General features: G+C 42.2%; 1 protein-coding gene across 3 annotated transcripts in view; it reads left to right on the top strand.

Moving 5' to 3' along the window:
• The window catches only part of LOC121540695 (protein diaphanous homolog 2), a 677119-nt gene that overhangs the window by 437381 nt on the left and 212588 nt on the right, over nt 1-27150 (top strand). For all 3 annotated transcript variants that reach the window (XM_041849734.2, XM_041849750.2, XM_041849742.2), the window contains exon 24: nt 23240-23364. In XM_041849734.2, coding sequence (XP_041705668.1) covers nt 23240-23364 — 125 coding nt within the window. The remainder of the gene's footprint in view (nt 1-23239; nt 23365-27150) is intronic.

Raw genomic sequence — 27150 nt, 5'->3', positions numbered from 1 at the left:
GTTCAATTGTTGTGAAAAAGGTGTCAGGGTGCCCAAGAAAGTCCAGCAAGCGCCAGGACCATCTCGTAAAGTTAATTCAGCTGCGGGATCGGGGCACCACCAGTGCAGAGCTTGCTCAGGAATGGCAGCAGGCAGGTTTGAGTGCATCTGCACGCACAGTGAGGCGAATACTTTAGGAGGATGGCCTGGTGTCAAGAAGGGCAGCAAAGAAGCCACTTCTCTCCAGGAAAAACAACAGGGACAGACTGATATTCTACAAAAGGTAGAGGGATTGGACTGCTGAGGACAGGGGGAAAGTCATTTTCTCTGATGAATCCCCTTTCCGATTGTTAGGGGCATCTGGGAAAACACCTTGTCCGGAGAAGACAAGATGAGCACTACCAACAGTCCTGTGTCATGCCAACAGTAAAGCATCCTGAGACCATTCATGTATGGGGTTGCTTCTCAGCCAATGGAGCGGGCTCACTCACAATTTTGCCTAAGAACACAGCCATGAATAAAGAATGGTACCAACACATCCTCAGAGAGCAACTTCTCCCAACCATCCAAGAACAGTTCGGTGACGAACAATGCCTTTTCCAGCATAATGGAGCACCTTGCCATAAGGCAAAAGTGATAACTAAGTGGCTCGGGGAACAAAACATAGACATTTTGGGTCCATGGCCAGGAAACTCCCCATACCTTAATCCCATTGAGAACTTGTGGTCAATCCTCAAGAGGGGGGTGGACAAACAAAAACCCACAAATTCTGACAAACTCCAAGCATTGATTATGCAAGAATGGGCTGCCATCAGTCAGGATGTGGCCCAGAAGTTAATTGACAGCATGCCAGGGCGGATTGCAAAGGTCTTGAACAATAAGGGTCAACACTGCAAATATTGACTCTTTGCATAAACTTAATGTAATTGTCAATAAAAGCCATTGACACTTATGGAATGCTTGTAATTATACTTTAGTATACCATAGTAACATCTGTCAACAATATATCATAACACTGAAGCAGCGAACTTTGTGAAGACCAATACTTTTGACCAGGACTGTACACACTCCCCTATTCCCAGGATGCAGGCATGTATATTAACAAATCAACATGCTATATGAATATATTATCCTGGTGAAATTTACAAAGTACTTTAACAACTGTTACAACAGCAACCAAAGCTGTGTGGAAAAACCACAGGGTCCCAAATAGTGTGAGTATAGTTACAGCAAATACTATATGATAATATGTAATAGCAGCATACCTATATACAGTGCCTTACGGAAATTATTCAGACCCCTTGACTTACAGCCTTACAGCCTTATTCTAAAATGGATTAAATTATTTTTCCCCCCTCATCAATCTACCCCATAATGACAAAGCAAAAACAGGTTATTAAAATAAAAAAATTCAAAATGCGGAAATATTTCATTTACATAAGTATTCTGACTGTTGAAGCACCTTTGGCAGCAATTACAGCAGCGATTCTTCTTGGGTATGACGCTACAAGCTAGGCACACCTGTATTTGGGGAGTTTCTCCCATTCTTCTCTGCAGATCCTCTCAAGCTTTGTCAGGTTGGATGGGGAGCATTGCTGCACAGCTATTTTCAGGTCTCTCCAGAGATGTTCGATTGGGTTCAAGTCCGGCCTCTGGCTGGGCCACTCAAGGACATTCAGAGACTTGTCCCAAAGCCACTCCTTCGTTGTCTTAGCTGCTTAGGCTTGTTGTCCTGTTGGAAGGTGAACCTTTGCCCCAGTCTGAGGACCTGAGTGCTCTGGAGCAGGTTTTCATCAAGGATCTCTCTGTACTTTGCTCCGTTAATCTTTGCCTCGATCCTGACTAGTCTCCCAGTCCCTGCCGCTGAAAAACAACCCCACAGCATGATGCTGCCACCACCATGCTTCACCGTAGGGATGGTACCAGGTTTTCTCCAGATATGACGCTTGGCATTCAGGCCAAAGAGTTCAATCTTGGTTTCATCAGACCAGATAATCTTGTTTCTCATGGTCTGAGAGTCTTTAGGTGCCTTTTGGCAAACTCCAAGCGGGCTGTTATGTGCCTTTTACTGAGGAGTGGCTTCCGTCTGGCCACTCTACCATAAAGGCCTGATTGGTAGAGTTCTGCAGAGATGGTTGTCCTTCTGAAAGGTTCTCCCATCTCCACAGAGGAACTCTAGAGCTCTGTCAGAGTGACCATCGGGTTCTTGGTCACCTCCCTGACCAAGGCCCTTCTCCTCCAATTGCTCAGTTTGGCCGGGCGGCCAGCTCTAGGAAGAGTCTTGGTGGTTCCAAACTTCTCCATTTAAGAATGATGGAGGCCACTGTGTTCTTGGGGACCTTCAATGTTGCAGAAATGTTTGGTACCCCTTCCCCAGATCTGTACCTCAACACAATCCTGTCTCGGAGCTCTACAGACAATTGCTCTGACATGCACTGTCAACTGTGGGACCTTATATAGACCGGTGTGTGCCTTTCCAAATCATATCCAATCAATTGAATTTACCACAGGTGGACTCCAATCAATTTGTAGAAACATCTCAAGGATGATCAATAGAAACAGGATGCACCTGAGCTCAATTTTGAATCTCGTGGCATAGGGTCTGAATACTTACGTACATAAGGTATTTCTGTTTTTTTTATTTGTAATTCATTTACAGAAATGTCTAAAAACCTGTTTTCACTTTGTCATTATGGGGTATTGTGTGTAGATTGCTGAGGATTTTTATTTATTTTGATCCATTTTAGAATAAGGCTGTAACATAACAAAATGTGGAACAAGTCAAGGGGTTTGAATACTTTCCAAAGGCACTGTATTTCACATAAAAGTATGGTAATAGAATGCAACAGTTTTGTGCTAGAATTTGTGTGAAACAATAAAGTTGAGTCAGTGTTCAAGTACTTTGCTGTTAATGTTTCACCAGAATGTGACCTCCCCTAGACGGTGCTTTGGAGGGGAAGTGAAACTGTGTTTTGCCCAAGCTGGAGAAAACCACCTTAGCATGATACTCCCCTCTGCACAGCACCAATCATGTCATGTTTGTTTTCTTTCCTAATGCAATTCATCCTTATCAACACAAATGTTGTTCTCAGGCTTTAAATTAAATTTCACTTCCAGTGGTTGTGTTTTCCAAATAATTCTAAAAGGGCGCGAGTTTGACCTTTCTCTTACGATTTGCATGCCGCCTTGTTTGTTCCTGTGATACGAAGTCGCGCTGTGTGATCCATATTCAAATATTATTCAAATCAGCCGCAGCATATTTGCATGTGAATTTGCCGACCAGAATTGGGAATTTGAAGCCAGGTCATGCTGATCAGAGGAAGCAGGGCCAGTATACAGGAGTGGTTTGATATTGCAAATAATTAGCAAAGGAGTATTAAAATGGTCATGAAAGGGATAGTCCATATTACCCACTGCCAGACCTGGCAGTTTTTCCTGTGTAATTATACTGATATCACTCTCCAGACCTTCTGCCCGAGACGGTCTGAAAATGTTTCTATGTTTTCTTAATGTAAATACAATAAGCTGTTCCTTTCATTGATTATGTCCTATAGATAAGGCATAAGCCATAGGGTGGAAAGCTTTCACACTTGAAATGCAGTAATGCTTAAGAAGTGGAGAGAAATGAACGTAGGTAAACACATGTTCATGATCAGCCACTATAGAAGCATCTAGAAAAAAAACTCTTTCTCCTTCTTCTCACCCTTGCTGTGGAGAGCAGGCATCGCCAGCTGCCCCCAACTCCTGACTGACAGCTCTGTTCTGCCAAAGCCGAGGTACAGGGAGGGACAGAATTGATTGTTGCCGGCCAAATTGAGCCGGCTCCCAGCAGAGTCTGCCGGCTCCTAGCAGACAGAGCCGCTCTCCACGTCTGCTGTGCTTATCTTCAGGTGGCCTTTTGGGCGTGTGCCACACTGCCATTTTGATGTGTTAAGTCATAATAGGGAGCCACCATCTTTTGGAGGGGACTGCCTATAAAATGGCAGACAGAGGGGATTACAGCTCATTGTAGCCATTATTGCGCTCCACCCACCCCCACTCCCCATGAAGCCTTGTCTCCATTTTGTTCTTTCTTTCTGCCTTTCAACTCCTGGGCCGTTCCAAGATTTGCTCTGGTGCTGTTGACTTGTTGCAGGCCTCCCCATAAGATTTAGTTTGTTGTGCGCATTTCAGTTAGATATTCCAATACAGTGAATGGATCTTAAATCATGTACATTTTTGAATGAGTCTTCTTGTCCTGATTGTCTCGGAAAGAATTGCACTTTATTCACCTCTCAAGGTTCGGCTTATTCAGTACGTCTCTCTACTGGCTCACCTAACATTATATTGAAAGTGAAAGCAGCCTAATGCCTGAGAGGCCCTTGGCTGTTGGTTATTGTAATGGGGCTGGTTCGCTCGGAGCTACAAACCTCCTCAAGTTATGGGTAATGAAATGGGAGCAGACACTGAAGCTGCCCGGGGCCCTGCGATTTTTTGAAAAGCAAACATTATCCCGCGTTCATGCGACTCTCCTCTGACTGCTCAGTTGTACACCGGGGCCTCCCACTCCTCTTTCTATTCTGGTTAGAGCCAGTTTGCGCTGTTCTGTGAAGGGAGTAGTACACAGCGTTGTACGAGATCTTCAGTTTCTTGGCAATTTCTCGCATAGAATAGCCATCATTTCTCAGAACAAGAATAGACTGATGAGTTTCAGAAGAAAGTTATTAGTTTCTGGACATTTTGAGCCTGTAATCCAACCCACAATTGCTGATGCTCTAGATACTAGTCTCAAGAAGGCCAGTTTTATTGCTTCTTTAATCAGCACAAAAGTTTTCAGCTGTGCTAACATGATTGCAAAAGGTTTTTCTAATGATCAATTAGCCTTTTAAAATGATAAACTTGGATTAGCAAACACAATGTGCCATTGGAACACAGGACTGATGGTTTCTGAAAATGGGCCTCTGTACACCTATGTAGATATTCAATAAAAAATCTGTAGTTTCCAGCTACAATAGCCATTTACAACATTAACAATGTCTACACTGTAGTTATTTTAATGGACAAAAAAATTGCTTTTCTTTCGATAACAAGGACATTTCTAACTGACCCCAAACTTGTGAACGGTAGTGTATATATTTACACACTATGAGGTTGTAATAATACTGGGAAATGGTTAAAATTATGATGCCCTTTTAGTGTAAGAGCTGTTTGGAAAGACCTCCTGAAATTCCAGCCTGTTTTGGTGGGATGGAGTTTTGGCCTACCTGGTGACATCACCAGGCGTTAAATTACTTGAAAGACCAACAAGAAAAGAGTTCCAAACCTCTCTGCTAATAACAGCTAGTTTTCCCCTCCCAACTCAGAACACTCCCAGACAGTCGTAACAAAATGTTTACTTGAGAAATTGCTCTTTGCTAAGAAGCTTTAAAACATTTTTTTTTTACCATTTACACATTTACACATTATTTGATATTGAGATGAAAAATGGCTGCATTGGACCTTTAAGATGTTTCTCTCTCACTTCCCAGTGTGCATATTGCACTCTTTTGTGGAGGCATTTGTTTAGCCAAGAAACTCTCTCGCGGAGTCTTTCCCACCTGAATCGAGTGCTGTTTGATTGAAAGTGTTGGTACCACAGGAGGTTGGTGGCACCTTAACTGGGGAGGACGGGCTCGTGGTAATGGCTGGAGCGGAATACGTGGAATGGTATCAAATACATCAAACACATGGCTCCGTTCCAGCCATTATTATGAGCCGTCCTCCCCTCATCAGCCTCCACTGGTTGGTACATTTTTACATTTACATTTTAGTCATTTAGCAGACGCTGTTATCCAGAGCAACTTACAGTTAGTGAGTGCATACATTTTTTAAATTTATTTTTCATACTGGCCCCCCCGTGGGAAACGAACCCACAACCCTGGCGTTGCAAACGCCATGGTCTACCAACTGAGCTACACGGGACATAATACAGTAAGGAATGCTTTGAGCAGTCCTCTTTGTAATCAGATGACGTGATCGTATACTTACCCGTAGACATTAGCTAACTGAAGAATGTCAGCACTGATTTGATTGTTGAAATTCTTAGATAAGAGAAAAAACATGTTTGCTTAGTAGCCCATGACAAAAGCATATAAAATAGTCATATTGCATATCACATATCGCACATCGCACATCACATATCGCACATCACATGTTGCATATCACATATCATATATTAGATACTGCCTTTAATAATGTTCTGAACATGAGTTAAACAGGATGAGCCTCATTGTTTGCTCATGATATTAATTGCTTTGTAGATTCCCATTCAGTATTATCTCTTTAGTAGGCTCACAATGAAGTATGTTTGGCTAATACTATTGGGTCCAGTCATTGGCAATGCATTTGGAGATATCCTAGTTTGCTCTTAAACATTGAGACAGTTAGTCTGATAGCAGATTCACTCATGCCATACAACACAGCATATACGAAAGAGCACCTCATCAACCACTGATGAAAACAATTGTCTGTGGAGGGGTTGTATCAGGACACTCAAAATGTAAGGACACTCAAATCCATATATTTGTCATTTTATCTGTCGCTATGGGAATTGCCGTCTGGCTTTGTTTTCCCTGGGAATCCTGGGATGTGTAATGTGGTGGTAGTCATAATGTAATGTGGTGGTAGTCATAATGTAATGGGGTGGTAGTCATAATTTTACATTTTAGTCATTTAGCAGACAGTCTTATCCAGAGTGACTTACAGTGCTTATTTTTTTTTTATTATTTTATTTTATTTTTCATACTGTAATGGGTGGTAGTCATAGTGTAATGAGGTGGTAGTCATAGTGTAATGAGGTGGTAGTCATAATGTAATGGGGTGATAGTCATAATGTAATGAGGTGGTAGTCATAATGTAATGAGGTGGTAGTCATAATGTAATGTGTTGGTAGTCATAATGTAATGAGGTGGTAGTCATAATGCAATGTGGTGCTACTCATAATGTAATGGAGTGGCAAAGATGTTGAACCAAGCAGAGGGTGAAATCCTCCCCCCCCAAAAATAACTTAAATCACAACATACAGTGCAGCATCATTCAGTAGATGAGTGTTTTCTCCTCCAGGTAATTTCCAGGAGAAACTAGTATGGGACACAGAGCCTGAACTGTATTAAATATAATAATATATGCCATTTAACAGACACTTTTATCCAAAAGAGACATACTGTATTGCATGCTTACATTTCAATCCATGCTCTACCAACTGAGCCACACAGGTCCACATATGTATTCAAATGTTGTTGAGCACATCGTGAATATCAACAATGATTAGCCCCAAAATAATCCTTTCAGAAATCATTGTGGTGATGTCTTCCTTTCATCTTTGAGGATGATGGGTTTTGGATGACATGAGTCAGCCTTTCTAGAACCTACTAATGGATGCTTGACATTTCCATTTGGCTGAAGCACGAGTGGGTACAATACCTGCCAAGATTATGTGTTGTGATATTGAAGAGAATTGTTTTGAGGGAGATCCATATGGCTTACTGGACCATTGACGAAACATAGACCTGACATTAATCTTCCCCTGTAATATCAATGCTCATGATATAGACGATCACAACATTTATCATTGTTTTCAAATGGCCACTTTTATTTGACTGCTGAATTGACAAGCTAGTTACATGGATTGTGTTTTACATTTACGTTCAGTAAAACCCATTCGTATTTAATTTTTTTACATTCTTCACCCTCATCAATGTCCCTCAGTGTCTCTGTCATGCCTTATACATCAGAGGGCCATGTCTGCTTCTCCTCACGTGGTCTTTCCCACATTACGTATTGGAGAAAGAAGAGAGAGTAGTGGAAGAAAAAAACAAAGAGAAAACCCTGCCATTAGTTCTTCTCCCAGATCCAGAAGTCTCATTAAAGCATTGATTGACTGAGGTGGATAAGAGGCCCTAGACTTATTTCTACATGTGCTTTCCTGGCTGAAACACATTGTAAATGCGGACTTATTTCTACATGTGCTTTCCTGGCTGAAACACATTGTGAATGCGGACTTATTTCTACATGTGCTTTCCTGGCTGAAACACATTGTGAATGCGGACTTATTTCTACATGTGCTATCCCGGCTGAAACACATTGTGAATGCGGACTTATTTCTACATGTGCTTTCCTGGCTGAAACACATTGTGAATGCAGACTTATTTCTACATGTGCTTTCCCGGCTGAAACACATTGTGAATGCGGACTTATTTCGACATGTGCTTTCCTGGCTGAAATACATTGTGAATGCGGACTTATTTCTACATGTGCTTTCCCGGCGTAAACACATTGTGAATGCGGACTTATTTCTACATGTGCTTTCCTGGGCAGCTGTGTTTTGTTTTGTTACGTCTCTTAACACCAGGCAGTCTAAATGAAGACAAAGGTGGTGGGCGCCAGAATAGATCTGACCTTTTTTATCCCGTAAGGGGATATAGATAACTTCAGATGTAATTTATTAGTGAGATATAGGGGACATGGGGTATCCCATTTCAGGCGGTTACACTGGGGCCTCTGCACCAATACAAGCAGAAGGTCATGAGAACAATCACGTTTAATAGACACTGGAATAGGCACTGTTGCCAGGTAGAGTGTACATTATGATACTGTTTTCACCCCCAGTGAGTGCACATTCTGATACTGTTTTCACCCCCAGTGAACACACATATCTGACAATTAAGGGAATGGATCAAACAGGGCTGTGTTCATTAGGCACCAAACTGAAGAAAACAGACTGATACAGGGAGGGACTACCATTTCAGTTTTATGTTGCGAAAGTTTTTTTAACGCATTCGACTGTGCACCCTAAAGAACACGACCCAGGTCTTTTGCACTCTGCAAGGCTGCAAAACTAAACCCATTTACAAGCTCATTATTCATTAATTGCTGTTACATTTCCTTCAGCCGAACATTAGCCTGTTGAGGATCCGTAATAACACGACGTTGTCCTCAGATTAAATTTGGCAGGTTATTGCGCTTCTATTCTAAAATGAGGCCCCTACGCTGAGCCGCTGAACTCAATTAGTTGGGAACATGTTGCACACAGCGCCACTAATTAGAAACACACCACTCTAGTCCCTTCATTACACATCTCCCTCACTATCAATCACTCTGTCTCTCTATGCCTCTCTGTCTTTCTGTGCCTCTCTGTCTCTCTATGTCTCCCTATGTCTCTGTATGTCTCTCTGTGTCTCTCTGTGTCTCTCAGTGTCTCTATGTCTCTCTATATCGCTCTATGTATATCTGTCTCTCTATGTCTCTCTGTGTCTCTCTCCAGCTCTCTGTGTCTCTCTGTCTCTCTGTGTCTCTCTCCAGCTCTCTGTGTCTCTCTGTGTGTCTCTGTCTCTCCAGCTCTCTATGTCTCTCTGTCTCTCTGTGTCTCTCTATGTCTCTCTGTGTCTGTCTCCAGCTCTCTGTGTCTCTCTATGTCTCTCTGTCTCTCTGTGTCTCTCTCCAGCTCTCTGTCTCTCTCTGTCTCTCTCCGTCTCTCCAGCTCTCTATGTCTCTCTGTCTCTCTGTCTCTCCAGCTCTCTGTGTCTCTCTCTGTCTCTCTGTCTCTCTATGTCTCCCTATGTCTCTGTATGTATGTATATATGTGTATATATATGTCTCTCTGTGTGTCTGTCTCTCTGTCTCTCTGTCTCTCCAGCTCTCTGTGTCTCTCTCTGTCTCTCTGTGTCTCTCTGTCTCTCTATGTCTCCCTATGTCTCTGTATGTATATATGTGTATATATATGTCTCTATGTCTCCATATGTCTCTCTATGTATATCTGTCTCTCTATGTCTCTCTGTGTCTGTCTCCAGCTCTCTGTGTCTCTCTGTGTCTCTCTGTCTCTCCAGCTCTCTCTGTCTCTTTGTGTCTCTCCAGCTCTATGTGTCTCTATGTCTCTCTCTCCAGCTCTCTGTGTGTATCTGTGTCTCTCTGTGTCTCTCTCCAGTTCTCTGTGTGTCTCTGTGTCTCTCTGTGTGTCTCTGTGTCTCTCTGTATGTCTCTGTATCTCTCTGTGTCTCTCTGTGTCTCTGTGTGTGTCTGTGTCTCTCAATGTATCTCTGTGTCTTTATGTGTCTCTCTGTGTCTCTCTGTCTCTCTGAGTCTCTCTATGTCTCTATATGTGTCTCTCTGTATCTCTGTGTCTCTCTATGTCTCTCTGTGTCTCTGTCTCTCTGTGTCTCTCTCCAGCTCTCTGTCTCTCTCTGTCTCTCTCCGTCTCTCCAGCTCTCTATGTCTCTCTGTCTCTCCAGCTATCTGTGTCTCTCTCTGTCTCTCTGTGTCTCTCTGTCTCTCTATGTCTCCCTATGTCTCTGTATGTATATATGTGTATATATATATGTCTCTCTGTGTGTCTGTCTCTCTGTCTCTCTCCGTTTCTCCAGCTCTCTATGTATCTCTGTCTCTCTAGCTCTCTGTGTCTCTCTGTGTCTCTCTGTCTCTCTATGTCTCCCTATGTCTCTGTATGTATATATGTGTATATCTATGTCTCTCTGTGTCTCTATGTCTCCATATGTCTCCATATGTCTCTCTATGTATCTCTGTCTCTCTATGTCTCTCTGTGTCTGTCTCCAGCTCTCTGTGTCTCTCTGTGTCTCTCTGTCTCTCCAGCTCTCTCTGTCTCTTTGTGTCTCTCCAGCTCTATGTGTCTCTCTGTCTCTCTCTCCAGCTCTCTGTGTGTCTCTGTGTCTCTCTGTGTCTCTCTCCAGTTATCTGTGTGTCTCTGTGTGTCTCTGTGTGTCTCTGTGTCTCTCTGTATGTCTCTGTATCTCTCTGTGTCTCTCTGTGTCTCTGTGTGTCTCTGTGTCTCTGTCTCTCTCTGTGTCTCTCTCTCTGTATCTCTGTGTATCTCTGTCTCTCGCTGCCTCTCTGTGTCTCTCCAACTCTCTGTGTCTCTCTGTGTATCTCTTTGTCTCTCTGTCTCTCTACGTCTCTGTGTCTCTCTATGTCTCTCTGTGTCTCTCTATGTATCTCAGTGTATCTCTATGTCTCTCTATGTCTATCTATGCTTCCATGCTTTTACACCAAAATGTAATCTTTGAATAGTCCGTTTTTTATTTTTATTTTTTATGAACTAAAATGACTCCCTCTTTTTAAGTGAAGATGCTAAGATGAGTGATTCCGTTTTGGTTATTGAGTAAATCGAAGTGTTTGTAAGGAGAGGCTGTGGTAGTGGGGCTGTGAATCTGTAAAGCAGCTCCATGTAGATAAGTAGCTGCATTCACCACGGCACAAAGGAGACTCCTCTGGCAGCCACCAGGCAGGGGAACGTCTGGCAGACGTCTGTGGTCCTCTGTTTAATTTCCGATTAAAGTTGCCTATCCCTTTTCCCTCTCCTGGCCTGATGTCGACCCCCACAGGAGCCCCAGCCACCAACCATTCTACCACGTCAACCTGCACTGGGAGATACTCCAGAGCTTTGCCACAGAGAGCGGGCTGCAACCCAGGCTAATGACAGACTCCCTCACTCGTCGCTCGCCTTGTACTAACAGCCAATCAATGAGAGACGGCTGCCGTCAGCGCCTCCAATGAATACATAATTTTCATCTCCAAGCTGCCATTAATCAGGGACAAGTGGCGACGGCAATCACACAAGATTGAGCCCAGGTTCACGAAGCAACATTTAGAAAATGCAATGGGAATACAGTACAAGGAATGGATGGATGGGGAAATCAAACACACAAAAGTGGAGGAAAGTCGCAATTCCTCATCTCTGGGCTCCACAGGGCCCGCTAAGATCGCTCTTGGGCCAGCACTGTAGATTAATGGATGGAGGGATGAGGCAGGAATTATAATTATTTAAAAAATACAGTGGAGGGAGCTAGTCATCTATTCTGGGAGGCTCTGCAACTTAGTGTACAGCTGTTTGGCTGAATTTTAATTTAGCATTTACAATACCTGAAGGGCAAACACCCTGTTGATAATTCTTATTAAGTCTCTGCCTTCCGAGTTGCTACTTGTTGTTCTGCATCCAGAGATTCCAAATAATGATGATGACGATGGAAGCAGTTAGATAGGATGTTGCACTACAGTCAAATAACGCACACAATAACAGCACCGCAGATAAGATACCACCAGACACTAAAAGAAGAGAGCATTGAGATGGCGTAAGTTCTCTGACCAATAGAATTCATCGGACTCATTGTGCCAATGACAAAGCTCCAAAGCTCCATATAGGGTATCTCTTCCTAACATTGGATGGGTTTAACCCAAGTCCAAGTGCACAGCCGTGAACAAAACTGTGTGACCGCTTGCATAAGAAGGCCATTCTTCCACGAACAAAAGTATTTGTTACAAAGGCTCATTGATTATCTATGAGGAGTGTTTAAGCATACAAAGGAGGGAATGTGACACTGGTGTCTTCAAGGCTTCACTAGCTTCAATGACACCTGATTTATTGCAATCATCCATGTGAACTATAGAGGGTGAGGTCTCAGGAAATATAATAAGTATTCACTGTTGTTGAGTCATGGCATACCCTCTCATTGTTGTCAGGCACTTTCAGACTCTTATTCATGTTGTTTATGCTGCTTTTGAAAATCTGTTCCCCAATGGTCATTTTATGATTTATTTTCCTGAGGTGAAGTGACTATTCTCTCCCAAATATGCAAAAGTAGAGAAATACTATAGCCTACACGTACGCTTTATGAAGGAATACCTCTTCAGGCTGCATCCTCTGTAAACTCCCTGACCCTAAATGAGAAACCAGGCATTCAGAAGAAGATGGAACGCTGATCACCCTGTTGCAGGAGAACATTCCTGCAATGCAGGAAATGTAAGATTTCTAGTGTATTTGAGGTTTAAAAAGGCTTCTGAAGTTTATAATTTCCACTTCGAAATTTCAGACTTGATTTTCCCTTACGAAAAATGTATCAACCCCTACGAAAATGTCCATTAATTATAATCCACATAATAATTCACATTTCCTGTTTTGCAGGATTATTTTCCTGCTGTAGAAAACTGGCTCAAATTAAATCCTACACCTATACAACTTGAATAAAAGAGAAAAACAAGATATCACCTCATTTTCACTGTTTTATTGTGTCACAATGTTACTGTCTTAGATGATTTGTGCAACATTATATTCTGTTTCCTTTATCAGAAGAAAGGAATCTAACACAAACATTAACTTTCTAATCAAAAGTAGCTTTGCTGTTTATTAAGCATTAGTTTCCCCTGCAATGTTTCCTCAGGTAATTGAAAATGTTCCCAAAGAAATTGGAAAAAGAAAACACGTTGAACCTCAAATGTATCTGTTGAATCAAACTAGATTGCCCATTATTCCACTTTCGACATGATGAGTTTGGGCTATCTAACAGTCTTTTAGAACTTATCGGAGACTAGTGGAACTCCACTGTCTCAGTGTAAAAGGTTACAGTCAATTAACTTTTGAAGGTGTAAACATGCCCATATAAGGATAGTTCCGGTCTCTCTGACAGTCATCTCTCTCTCACAGAGGGAGCTGTTGAGCTACGAATGGGGTCAGTGAGTGAATACCAATAGAGGAGAGAGAGAGGGGGAGGGAGAGTGAGGAAAAGAGAGGAAGGGGGGAGAGATTGAGTAAAGGAGTGATAGAGAGTGAGAGACAGAGAGCGAGAGAGAGGGCATTTTAAATGAGACTCATTTCTCTCTGACTAGCCACCTGACCTTGGAGTATTGTTGAGGGACACCCGCCACCCGATTTCAACTGAGACTGAGGAAAGTTGATTTCTCTGTAAATAAATAGCATTCATTGTTTGTGGGGTGAATACAGTCACATCCAGAGTCACCAAAAGGTGAAGGTTGCCTTAGGGTACAAAATATGTCCTCCCTGTAGTAAAACCACAAATGTGTCTGTACTTCTGCAGTAACAGTCGAACATAGTCGATATTATCTGCTCTCTCATCTGTCGCTTCATTGTCTGATTATCATTTCAATTTGCCTGTGCTCTTCCCGTCTGTTGACTTCTTACCCAAATAGACTGAGGAGGTCAACTAACTTTTCGGAAATGTCAGGCCATCAGTGAATTATGTCTCTCCCTGGCAGGTGTGAGGTGAAATCGCAGTTGTAAATGAGTGTGAAGGCATGACTCTCCAGGCTGCCCTCGCCTGCCCCTCCATCTCAGCTGAAATAAAAGGTTAATAAATGACTAAAGGAGTCCTTAATGCTCATTATATGTCATGATAAATGACAGAGCACAATGATAGAATAGTGGCAAATGGCGGATAGGGAAATATATTGTATAGTCACTGAATGGCCAATACAGGTGATTATTGATTGGGGGGGTTAGTGCTCTGGAATTTTAGGCATTGGTGAAGACACTCAGGGGCACTAGGCCCCTTGCCCTAGGGCAGTGCAAGAGATTCTATGCCGAGGATTTTTACCTGTGAATAACCCAAGGCTTTGTCATCTGTTTCGGAGGCAGGCCTCACTCGTTCCAATGGCCCATCCACCATCTGCACAGACACACACACACACACACACACACACACACACACACACACACACAGTAGGCACCTCAGGTTATGGTCAGTATTGCGCCAAATCCCTATCCAAGCACTTCCATGTTGTCCTTCTTTGTAAAGATGCGCCTTTTCATGTCGCTTTCCTGCTGTCTCCATTATCTCCCCCGTTCCTAATTGGCTGTTTGTTTGACTTCAGAGACTGATTTTGAGGCCTTCCAATGACGTATCAAAGGAAAAACATGTATCCACAAAATGAAGTGACCATCTGCTTCGGGCTACTCTTTGAAGAGTGGCACAGTTTGTAGCTTGGCACATTATCGCGCGGAAGGGAAGTCGTTCATTTTGTGTGGCTGAGGAGTTTTTAATATGTATTTATTTATTGTTCCAAAGGGCAGATATCCATACAGCTTATGTACATAGCGCCTCTGTATCTCTCCCAACTGATTTCCACACGCCTTCCCAGGGAATTGTCATCACCCCGGGTCAATGTCTAAACTTTCCCATGCATCAAAATATATTGTAATTGACTCCATTTGTGATTCCTCTTGAGATCTGGCACTGGCTGCAGCTCTGATGGCTGCCAAAGCAATAACATTTCAGAGGCATGACTATCATTCCAAACGAGAGGTTCTTTCTCCTCAGATATAGTCCAGTTATGGGGTGTCTTTCTCTCTGTCCCCTGTAATCTACCACACTAGCAGCTACATATACATTTTCTAAGGAGTTATAGTCTCCTACCTTGCTTGAACTCTTTAGAGTGTTCTATCTGAAATATAATATATGCATGGGTTGTACGTTTCGTCACAATATTGTTTTGAACATTTGTTTTAGGACTGATAACTGACTGAACATTCTACTCAATTCATTGTCAATTGGCGCTGATGAATATTTCATCAAAAGTGCATTACAGTGGCTTATAAATACAATTACATTTCTAAAGGAGGCAAATAATTAGTAGGAAAAACTTATGACGTCATTTTGATGACGCCGGGTTGACTTTAGACATATAATGTTAGCGAGCTAGCTAAGATTGAGGGGAGACCACTGGATTTTAGCTAGCTAATGTTAGCATTGCTAGCTATTTTTGACTAACTTTGCTAGCTAATGACGATTTCATCGTATTTCCAGGCCACTATTGGTTAATTTAAACGAAAGTCATTAGCCCCCATTCAGAATGACTGGGCTTATCACAACTTTTGGTCACCACTATGGCAGAGGGCGGCTTGAGAACGTTCCTAACAATGGCATGACACGACCGAGTGACGTAGGTGCAACCTGTGAATAATAGTCTTTTTCAGCTTTTCTAGGCTCTTCTAGAGCCTTAACAAAGAGAAGTCTCATTGAACCAAGGAGTAGCTCACACTGTGAGTGGTGTTATCAACCGTGCTACAGTGTTGACTGCATACCAAGGGAGGCCAAGCAGAGGAACAGTGCTTTTATTCCGAGCTCAGCAGCACCTCTACAGCAAAGCCTCACAGACATAGTGGATTTCTGTCAGTGAGAGAAAGAGGCTGAAATACAGAGAGGAAGTAGGCTGAAAGTTACCAATCAGAGGGTTGATACTGTTGTTGAGATCCTCCAAAGTTGATATTCACTAGTGTCTGAGTATGTAGGTGATCTAGTGTCTGGACATGTAGGGGATCGGTTTGTAGAGAGACTGGCGAGGCTGCAGTAGATGCTGTATGGATGGGAATGATGGGACTCAGATTTGGTGAATTAATTTAAACAATGCTCATTTTAGGGATGTGAGGCACGAGTCTTTCATTATAGTTTGTTCCCCTGCTATACTTGTGGGTCTGTGTGTTCTCTCTATGAGTCAGGAGTAAGGCTATAGTAGTCAATACATTGTGTAAGGTGGGACTTGCAATGGACGTCTTCATGACATTATGAAATGTCACTTTTTACGTCACTCAATCAATTACATAACCCGTTTCAGACTATGTGCAGACAAAACCCATCTGCTCAGTAGCATTTCAGATGTTAATCCAAGTATGAAAAAAAAATGTATGCACTCTGGATAAGAGCATCTGCTAAATGACTCAAATGTAAATGTAAGTTGTTTGTCTGATTACAATGATAACCGAGACTGCTGTCTAGCCTACCTTAAATTATTGGAATATGTTTTCATAGCATCAGTGAGGATTTAAGCAGATTTCAATGGCTTACCATTATTCACAGTTCATTTCGACAGAGATATTCTAACCTTAGGTTTTGTTGCACACTAAAAATATCTCGATTAAATCGGTAAATAAATCCTTAATGATAACACTTTGTTAAGTGGGGGATTTGAGAGAAAATACAAATGAAAAGAGGAAGTGGAGCGAAAGTAAAAAGGATTTATTCCCTTTATTTCCACCATATTAACACACCATTGATGGGGAATTGTAATTATGTGCGCCTGTGTAGTGTGGATTTACACACCCTTCCCCCCAAATGAAATTCATTGGATTGTGTGCAAACTATTTTCTGTTTGTTTTCTGGCACTCAGTTTTATTGATTGATTTATATCTGAGTATAATTGGGAAAGTGTATTCATACTCTCTCTGCACATTGATAAACTTCTAAATTATCTCCATGAGGAGCACCATTGAATGTCATCCCATAAAAAGTTTATTGAATTGCAATAACGCCCAGAGTTAATAACATGCTCTGAACTTTCCTATTCCTGCGTTTTACTGTACATGTAAATTGCCTCATTTGTTCGTTGCTCGGTGCCACCTTAAAGATCCCGATCTTCTCCCTCGCTGACTCGTGTTTCAGCATCACGAGAACCCCGGGTAATCACAAGGAACAATTTCACTGCTTTGCCACAGCAACAGAATCACTTTCACTCCTGCAACTGGAGCTGTTTGATTCACTCCTTCAACTGGAGATGTTTGATTCACTCTTGCAACTGGAGCCGCTTGATTCACTCCTGCAACTGGAGCCGTTTGATTCCCGCTGAAAAGGGAAAACGTTGATTTGTGTTGTCCAGGGGCACAACTTTCACTGGGGACGGGACGGGACGACATGTCCGCCCCCCCCCATTCTGAAATTGCATTTTTGTCCCCCCACAGTTTTATCATTGGAATGTGATACAAAACAGGCAACGGTGTGCTTTAGGACCATGCGGACGCCTCTGAGCGGTCGGGTAGGCTGTTTGGAGTGTTTATCTCCCCCCCCAAAAAAAAAATATAGTAATAAATGTCCTCCCCACTTCTAAAACCAAAGTTGTGCCCCTGGTGTTGTCTCTCACTCTAACAACAGTATACTGGTGCATCCCTTGTCTATCTCTCTCCCACTTCATTTCATATTCATTTTCAGATTGCAACCAGGTAAATGTAAAAGGCAAAGCATGTTTTCTGTGTAACTGCAAATAGGTACCATGTCAGTCAAGCCGGTGTGTGAGCGATGAGCACAGGTACAAAATGTAAATGTCTCAAAATAATTACCTCCTTAATCTACAGTCATACAGCATTACAATTCAGTGGTTTTCTTCTCGTAAGCCACTGATCAATAGTCAATTTCAGCATAATATGAAGAAGATGCACAATGGTTGAATGAACATCTATTTTGGTAATGAGTTGAAATGTGGTCTTTTCAAGGTTGTCCTCTATTTCCACTTCATGTTTCTACATGCAGCGGGAGGTGAATTGGAATCATTGAGAATGTGGTGTGTCTAGTTAATAATCTGGGGCCAGGGTGAATTGAATAGCGCGTTGAAAGGTCTTCACTTTTAGGGTCTCTGGAGCTTGAAACTCATTTTACATCTGATTGAAGGGCTGATACTGCTGCCGTGGCCCCATACACACCCCCTCTCACACCCCAAACTGCCTTCATTTGTCAGGGGAAGACTATAGTGAACTTCGTTCTATGGGCGAGCTAATGAACCTTTACTAATGGCAGTGATGTGCCTTGTAATGTCGGTTAATATTTTTTGCTCCACTTTCTCCACTGCGGTGTAAGTCTTAATTTGTCAAGTGGATAGCCAGGGCTCTGAATCATGCAAACACATCTTAATTATGTCATCTGTAATGAATGTTTAGAAGTGCGAAGGTTAGAACCATAAATCTGAATCCTAATTTGTCAACCAATCAAACCTTCTACCCTGCTGGTTCCTTTCCTGCTCTCAGACACACATGAACATGCATAAACGCATGCACACATTCAACCACATACACACACAGGCACACGCACACATTTATTTTACTACCCCTAAGCCTAAACCTTTAAACAAACACACATTTGGGTAAAGGGGAGTGCCTTTGAGCTTCTCCTTTGGTTTTATGTTAAGTATTCCCTTGTTTGTACAAGTGTAGAGATTATAAAAAACTTGATACTTTATGTCGCGAAGGCGGCCATTTAGAAAATAAATCAAAATGTTCTTTGTAACCTTTGACGGCAGCGCAAGAGCAGAGGATGAATTATCGGTGTCCTTTCTCCATAAATCCCAATTGAAAATGGTCTCTTCCAACAAATGACTGAATATAATGGTGACATCTTCACATTAGAGCAGATGATTTGGTATTTTGTGTTGCACATTGTCTTGGTTTTATGACAAGCAGGGTTTTTTTTCACAGAGTGTAATGAAATAGTTCTCATCTGTCTCTTCGTCATGGAAATGACTAGTCCTCAGAGGGCTGGTATTATAGGGTAATACCACGGTAACGATGCTGTAAATCTGAAAGGTGTTGACCACAGAGGAGTTTGGGTCAATACAGAAAGGGCTTCCTCTCTCTCTTGCTTCTTTTTTCTCGTTCTTTCTTTCTTTCTTTCTTTCTTTCTTTCTTTCTTTCTTTCTTTCTTTCTTTCTTTCTTTCTTTCTTTCTTTCTTTCTTTCTTTCTTTCTTTCTTTCTTTTTTTTCTTTCTTTCTTTCTTTCTTTCTTTCTTTCTTTCTTTCTTTCTTTCTTTCTTTCTTTCTTTCTTTCTTTCTTTCTTTCTTTCTTTCTTTCTTTCTTTCTTTCTTTCTTTCTTTCTTTCTTTCTTTCTATCTATCTCTCTATATATCTATCAATATCTCTCTCTGTCTCTCTCTCTCTCTCTCTCTCTCTCTCTCTCTCTCCTGCTTCCCATTTCTGTCTCTGTCTGTCTCTGTCTCTGTCTCTGTCTCTCTCTCTCTCTCTCTCTCTCTCTCTCTCTCTCTGTCTCTGTCTCTCTCTCTCTCTCTCTCTCCTCTCTCTCTCTCTCTCTCTCTCTCTCTCTCTCTCTCTCTCCTCTATCTCTCTCCTCTATCTCTCTCTCCTCTCTCTATCTCTCTCTCTCTCTCTCCTCTCTGTCTCTGTCTTTTGCTTCTCGTTCCTTGTTCTCTTTCTCTGTCTCCTCCCCTCTCTTTGCCCCCCCCTCTCTGTCTTCTCTCTTCTCTGCCTCCTCCCATCTATCTATCTCTCTCTCTGTATATGTCTCCTCCCCTCTCTTTGTCCCTCCTCTCTTTCTTCCTTTCTGCATTTCCTTTATTGTTCTCTCTCTCCCAGTCACACTCTCACTTTCAAGGTTATTTGAAGAATAATTGACATGGTTTTGCATGTGTAAGAAGTTACCTGTAAACAAATTGCACGCTCATCCAGCTTAGAAACACAGAGACGGAGATAGTTAATGTGTGCCATTAAAAGACATTAGCAGATCTTGCTGACAGCAGTCATTAGGATAATTCTACATAATTTCTCTGTGATGAAGAGAGTACATAGGCCTAGTGCTTGTGTTTTCTCTCCCTCTCTCCCTCTCCTGGTCCATATGTAATGTGCATTCGGTAGATACCAGTGTTATGTTGAAAGCCGTCACCTGAAAACAGTATTATTTTGGTGTTAATTTTACCAATGATATCCCAAAAGGATACCTACTTCATGCTGAACAGAGAGGAATGGTAGTCTTAGTCATGTAGATTTATTTTCTAAAAAGTACCAACTGACCTATAACAGGCCCTTCCTTTTAAAGTAACTTCAAAGGAGGCATTTCCATATTTTGTCGAAAGGCCTTTGTTGTTTATATTGCACTTTGCACCTAACGACAAGCAATATGATTTGACTCCCTTTCTTTCTAATGGGCTTCTAATGCTATGATAAAGTTTTACCCTGAAAACAGTCATTAACACTGCTTATTTTGAACATTTGACTTTCTTGTCCCATTCCCTAACTCTCATCCCAAAATTTTAAGGAAAGCCTTCCAATGCATCATTTTTTTGTGTTGAATTATAAATGTTGGTTTTAGTAGCCTACCCTCCACAATACATTGCTTACGTAGCCTAGCGGTTAGGAGCGTTGGGCCAGTAACCGAAAGGTTGCTGGTTCAAATTCACTAGCCGACCAGGTGAAAAATCTGTCGATGTGCCCTTGAGCAAGGTACTTAAGCATAATTGCTCCAGGGTCGCTGTCAATAATGGTTGCACAAAAAAATATGCACAAAAAAAATATCATATTCACACATGCACTTGTACATGTGTGGAATATGACCAAATGTAAGCGCCCACCTAATTATCTTGTTGTTGTTATTATTATTATTATTATTATTATTATTATTATTATTATTATTATTATTATTATTGTTGTTGTTGTTGTTATTATTATCTTAATTTACCTCATTAACAGGTGCATATGAAAAGTTACAATTTACTATGGATAGTGTGCATGCAGCTATTAGAAGAGGAAAATATCAACCTTGGTACAAATCCAGCTTCTAACATTGCAAATTGCTTCAGTTTGAAATACTGCAATAGAAAACTGCACAATATGTACATATGCTCTCTCCAGTCCCCTGACATTGTAATGTTAGGCTTCATCATATTGCTGTAAATGAGTCTTCTGCAGAATCTCAGTTGGCTAGTCCCCTGTGTGTCAGTGCCATGGCTACCGAAGCCAGTAAAGATCAGCTACCTCGGCTATGTTATTAGCCAAGCACTGCTGTCATTTAGACCCAGTCCTTCAGAGTTTCCCTGAGCCCTTAGCGAATGATGAACGGTTCACAGGTATGAAGCATCTGTGTGTATCTAATCTATTCATCTCTGCCAGTCTGTCTGCCCACCTCTCTAGCTCTTCATTTTCCCCTGCTATCTGTGCTGGCTCAGATCACACTGACAACAGCTGGGTTGCTCTCTCAGAGGCCCTATCACTGCTGGCGTGGGGCTGTGTCGCTGTCCCCCCGTCCCTTAGTGTCCCCAGGAGTGAGACCTAACCCTCGGCTTTGTGGGCCTTGAATAGGGGCACAGTATATCCCCAGTCACCAGATCCCTCCAAGCACCACCAATGACCTCACCCTCCCGCATCCTCTGTATTGTTCTACTGGGCCTAGATTGATTTGTCCGTGTGTGTCTCTGTGTACTGTAAGTGATTTGTCCCCTCTCTCACCCGACACTGTGATTGTTAGAAAATAAATATAAAACCAGCTGTAGAGTGTCTCTGTAAAGCAAGGCTGCTCGGGTGTCACTGAGAGCCCTGATAGCCTCAGCACAGCTCATTGGTTGGGTTGGGAAACATAAATGGTGGTGGCCTGGTGGTGAATCCTGACATGCCCTCCCATCATGTATGCCTCATGGCAATACATGTAGAAGATGCAATGAGAGACATGATTTTATTGCAGAATATTCAGTGGCTCATATAGGCTAGACAAGGTAGGCTGAAAAAGCTATTGAGTATGAAATGTGGTGGGGGGGACATTGCAAGACAGGTACATTGTTGAGATATGCTTTGAAGCAGGGTTTTATTATTGAAGATTTGAGTGCGATAGAGACAGGCGAGTTCAAAAAGCCATTGGAAATTAAACGCAGAGGCTTGATTTGAAATGTGAAGGTTTATCTAAATGGCATCAGAAGGCTTTGAACTAGTCAAGATGGAAGCACGTTCATTAAGGAGGATACTTTTAACATCCTGGACTTTGATCTTCTTTTCCATTTGCCCGGCTGTGCAATCTGAGCCTTACCACAGCCCAATCCACTGTAACTCCATAGAAGTCAGATTGTTTAACTATCAGGCACTATTATGTAATCTATCTTTTCAGTCTAGAGGAGGACTCTTGATAAATAGTAGAAGTCTGTCTGATAAAAAGCCTGTAAAAGTTGTATCTGTCTTCAGGTAACCTGGCGTAACCTCTTGGTAGTGTCCACTCTGTAATGCAGACCCAGACAAAACAGGACTGACATCAGTCAGTGGCCGGAGCATTGACCCATATCTTTGCCTGCGACCAGTTCACACACCGTGGAGTCATAGTCAGAAGTGTGTGTGTATCAACAACGCTAAAGCCCATACAGCAGGCCTAACATGACACCTGTAACTACGCTCCTGTCCTGTCTGATCCCCTAAGACACGCACATGTCTTTGAAGCCCCCACTTGAAAGGGTTGATCTGAATAGTAAGAGTCTAAAGGAACTTTGTATAGAGTGATTGCAGACTGATTAATGAGCTCCAGCCCCTCTATCACAGACACACACTGGCCTTCCAGGCCACACATAATGTAGTGCTGATACAAGATGAAGCTTATGGAGTGATCAAACTCAGAAAAAAATGGAGTGATCAAATCCTAACATCAGCCTAACCTCTGCCTAACCTCAGCCTAACCTCAGCCTAACATCATCATAACATCAGCCTAACATCAGCCTAAGTTCAGCCTAACCTCATCATAACATTGGCCTAAACTCAGCCTAACCTCAGCCTAACCTCAGCCTAACCTCGACCTAACATCAGTCTAACCTCAACCTAACCTCAGCCTAACATTAGCAAACAACGCTGATTGGAACAATCTAAATCAAAGAGATATTCATATTTAGAGAGATTCAGTTCATATACAGTGTATTGAAAACTATTTTAATTTATGTTGTTTATTATGTTACAGAATACTAATGACATGTCTCTTTCTCCAGTTTCTGCCGAGATCCTGAAGAGCAGTCTCAGCACCATGGAGCGAAACATCCAGAGGCTAGAAAATGACATTGAGAACTTCCCCAAGACGGACGACGAAAAGGATAAGTTTGTGGAAAAATTGTCCATATCCTTTTCATGTTTTTTATTGATTCCTCACATTATGTTAATTGAACCTATCGCTGAAGTAGAAAGCCATGCTAGACATATTTTGGCCATTGGGTGCCTGTGGATTGTCCACCAGAGAGACTGTGCTGTGTTTGTGTTCTCCTGGGCAGGAAAGAGTAGTTAAAGGACATAAGTGTGACTTGTGGCACCCGTGGGCTTAAAGGCATGGATATGGCTGCCTTGCCACTAGTGAGATGTTTATCAGATCTCCTCCTCCTCTCCCCAACGCTCCCCAGAGAGAGTTCAGGCCTGGAGCTATTTTGTACCGTCGCTCCACCACTGCCTCCCCTTCGGGGACTCTAATGAGGGCTCGTTCCCCCACGCGGACTTATCGCCCACCTCCTGATTTCATCTCCCGACCGGCCACAGGCCTCTCCACATAGACTTTCTGTGGACTATCACCTTTTGCGGCTCCTCTCTCGTTCCGATAACAGAGTGTTTTCACTTAAAATCAAGCGGTTCGGCTCTCGAATCAAATTAGTGATGCCTGAGGACTTTTCAGACTCCATTTTAAGGAGGAAGGCGCCTCGACAGAATAGGTTTGTCTAGATATCTGGCACCTATACACACTACAGTATATAGAGTCTCATTGGTTGAAACCAACTCAGATGTCAATAGCTAGGGGCTATGATACCTCCTATCAATATATGTGCAGTAAAACAGACAGAATTCCCGCGCCCTCTGTCTCTCGGTGTGAGTTACGACATTTATTAAGGGAAAGCAAGAATCATTCAAGGGTAATTCATCAATTCATGTTCAACATTCACACTTGAAGACATGTTCCAGAACTTTAGCTGCTACTAAGTATGTTTTAAACCACCCGCTTTGGGCTGGATGTGTCAATGTAAGGTTCATACATGCATAATCTATGAGCAGAATTAGTTTCTTACCTAAATTTGCCAGCAAATCCCTAGTTTGAAAGCAACTCTTTTTCTGGAAGCTGTGCTGTGCCATTTTCACTACATTTTCCCCCACGTGGGCCAACCCCCTAACAATTTGACCATGCGCTTCAGCCCCTCGCTATATGTGTGACAGCTAGCAAGATGACATGATGCACCCACACCAGAGCAGAGAGAGAGAGCAATGACGTGGTGCACATACAGTGCCTTGCAAAAGTATTCACCCCCCTTGGCGTTTTTCCTATTTTGTTGTATTACAACCTGTAATTTAAATTGATTTTTATTTGGATTTCATGTAATGGACATACACAAAATAGTCCAAATTGGTGAAGTGAAATGAAAAAAATTACTTGTTTCAAACAATTCTAAAAAATAAATAACGGAAAAGTGGTGTGTGCATATGTATTCACCCCCTTTGCTATGAAGCATGTAAATAAGATCTAGTGCAACCAATTACCTTCAGAAGTCACATAGTTAGTTAAATAAAGTCCACCTGTGTGCAATCTAAGTGCCACATGATCTCAGTATATATACACCTGTTCCGAAAGGCACCAGAGTCTGCAACACCAATAAGCAAGGGGCACCACCAAGCAAGCAAGCAGAACCATGAAGACAAAGGGGCTCTCCAAACAGGTCAGGGACAAAGTTGTGGAGAAGTACAGATCAGGGTTGGGTTATAAAAAAATATCAGAAACTTTGAACATCCCACAGAGCACCATTAAATCCATTATTAAAAAATGGAAAGAATATGTCCATTGGACCACTTTAAGCCATACACTCCACAGAGCTGGGCTTTACTGAAGTAAAGCCCAGCTCTTTGGAGTGTATGGCTTAAAGTGGTCCAATGGACATATTCTTTCCATTTTTTAATAATGGATTTAATGGTGCTCTGTGGGATGTTCAAAGTTTCTGATATTTTTTTATAACCCAAGAAAATAGTTATGGGTGAATAGTTATGCACGCTCAAGTTATCTGTTTTTTTGTCTTATTTCTTGTTTGTTTCACAAAAAAAAATATTTTGCATCTTTAAAGTAGTAGGCATGTTGTGTAAATCAAATGATACAAACCCCCAAAAAATATATTTTAATTCCAGGTTGTAAGGCAACAAAATAGGAAAAATGCCAAGTGGGGTTAATGCTTTCGCAAGCCACTGTATCTGCACATATTTGACGTAGTATGCAGACCCCTTTTGGCTCATGGGCACCACTTTCAGAACTGCTGGCTAAAAAGTACACAAAATTACTGGAGAATCCCTTTAAGAAAGTGTTTAACCTTAATTTGAGCTCTTTGTTAGCTTGCTCAATTTTTTCTAGCTTTGGCTGACATAAGAGTAATAGCTGCCTAACACATTAGCAATCTGCTCCTAGTCAAAGAGGTGCATTTAATCTGTGTAATTCTTTAATATGTAAAAAATAGAGGCTTCGGCAAAGACCACCCCTGCAGCTCTGAACCAAAACAGGCAGGAAAGGCAGCTCAGGGCCCCTGATGGCAGTATCGATTCTGGGGCTCCTTGGAGGATGTGAGCTTGACTGAGAGGAAATGGAGAACTGCAGATATACTGCAGCAGTGCTCCCCCTCACTGTCTGGATCGTGTCCCCAGAGAGAGGGAGAGAGGGAGAGAAGCTGCCTGGCCATGACTGGAAACATCCCACTTCCTCCCACCTCCCCGTCGCACCTGATCTTTCATCAGAGCCGAAATGGAGCCTCAGTCGCATTTGGCCGAACCAATTTTAGTTACTGCCTCATTGTGAAAAAATCTAAGAGAGGAAAACATTTGAAAATGGTTTTCTTACCTCCATTTTGTAGCCTTCCAACCTCCTTCCACTCTGTGTTCAGCCAGGTTGTGGGTGACACGGCTACACTCACTCCTTTGTGCATGACGGAGTAGGCATTCTTACCTCACTAAAGAAAGTCAGAAAGCTGTTTTACTGTCCCTTTGGGGCGCCCACGATCGATGAGGGGAGTCGAGTTGATTCAAATGGTAAGGAGGAGAGCATATCGGTGTCTATTAGACCTCTCTCCTGCTGTCTGTGTCTCTGTCTCTCCCATTAGCAAACACCTCTCTCTGCGTCTCGGTCTCTCCTCGTTAGCAAACACCTCTCTCTGCGTCTCGGTCTCTCCTCGTTAGCAAACACCTCTCTCTGTGTCTCTGTCTCTCCCCGTTAGAAATCACCTCTCTCTGTGTCTCTGTCTCTCCCCGTTAGAAATCACCTCTCTCTGTGTCTCTGTCTCTCCCCTTTAGCAAACACCTCTCTCTCTCTCTCACTCACTAGAGTGAGTTTGACCTGCGTGTAACTTTTTTCTGGGTAATGAAGAAATGCAGTTAATATGCTAGTCAAAATAACAAGGTGTTTGGTAAACATGGATCTTCCGTGACCCCGCTCGAATCAATTCACATGATTAGGCATCAAGGGTAATTCGCAAGGTTTCTAAATAAAATATGCTGTGTGTTCGGAGGTGAATTTCTTTGTATTGTAGGATCCACTCTGGATCCACTTCTCCAGGCATGTTGAATGCTTCACGTCCCTTCAGTTTTTTCCTTACCATTTGTGCTTCTACATCTGCATTGCTTGCTGTTTGGGGTTTTTGGCTGGGTTTCTGTGTAAGCATTTTGTGACATCTGCTGATGTAAAAAGGACTTTATAAATACATTTGATTGTTTGATGATGTTGAACTGTGAAAGGGTATAAGTTGGTTTTGCCTTGAATCATCCTACTATCTTCTCTTTTCTTTGAACCTTAACATTAACATGACCAGCACATTATTTCTGTGCTCTTTTGATGATATGATTCATGATTTGGCGACAGCTAGTCTTTTTGGGGTCCGACACATAATGAAAAAGACAA

This window comes from Coregonus clupeaformis, chromosome 3 (assembly GCF_020615455.1).
Source record: "Coregonus clupeaformis isolate EN_2021a chromosome 3, ASM2061545v1, whole genome shotgun sequence".
NCBI classification, from domain to species: domain Eukaryota; kingdom Metazoa; phylum Chordata; class Actinopteri; order Salmoniformes; family Salmonidae; genus Coregonus; species Coregonus clupeaformis.
This window is presented reverse-complemented; position numbering and strand designations above follow the sequence as displayed.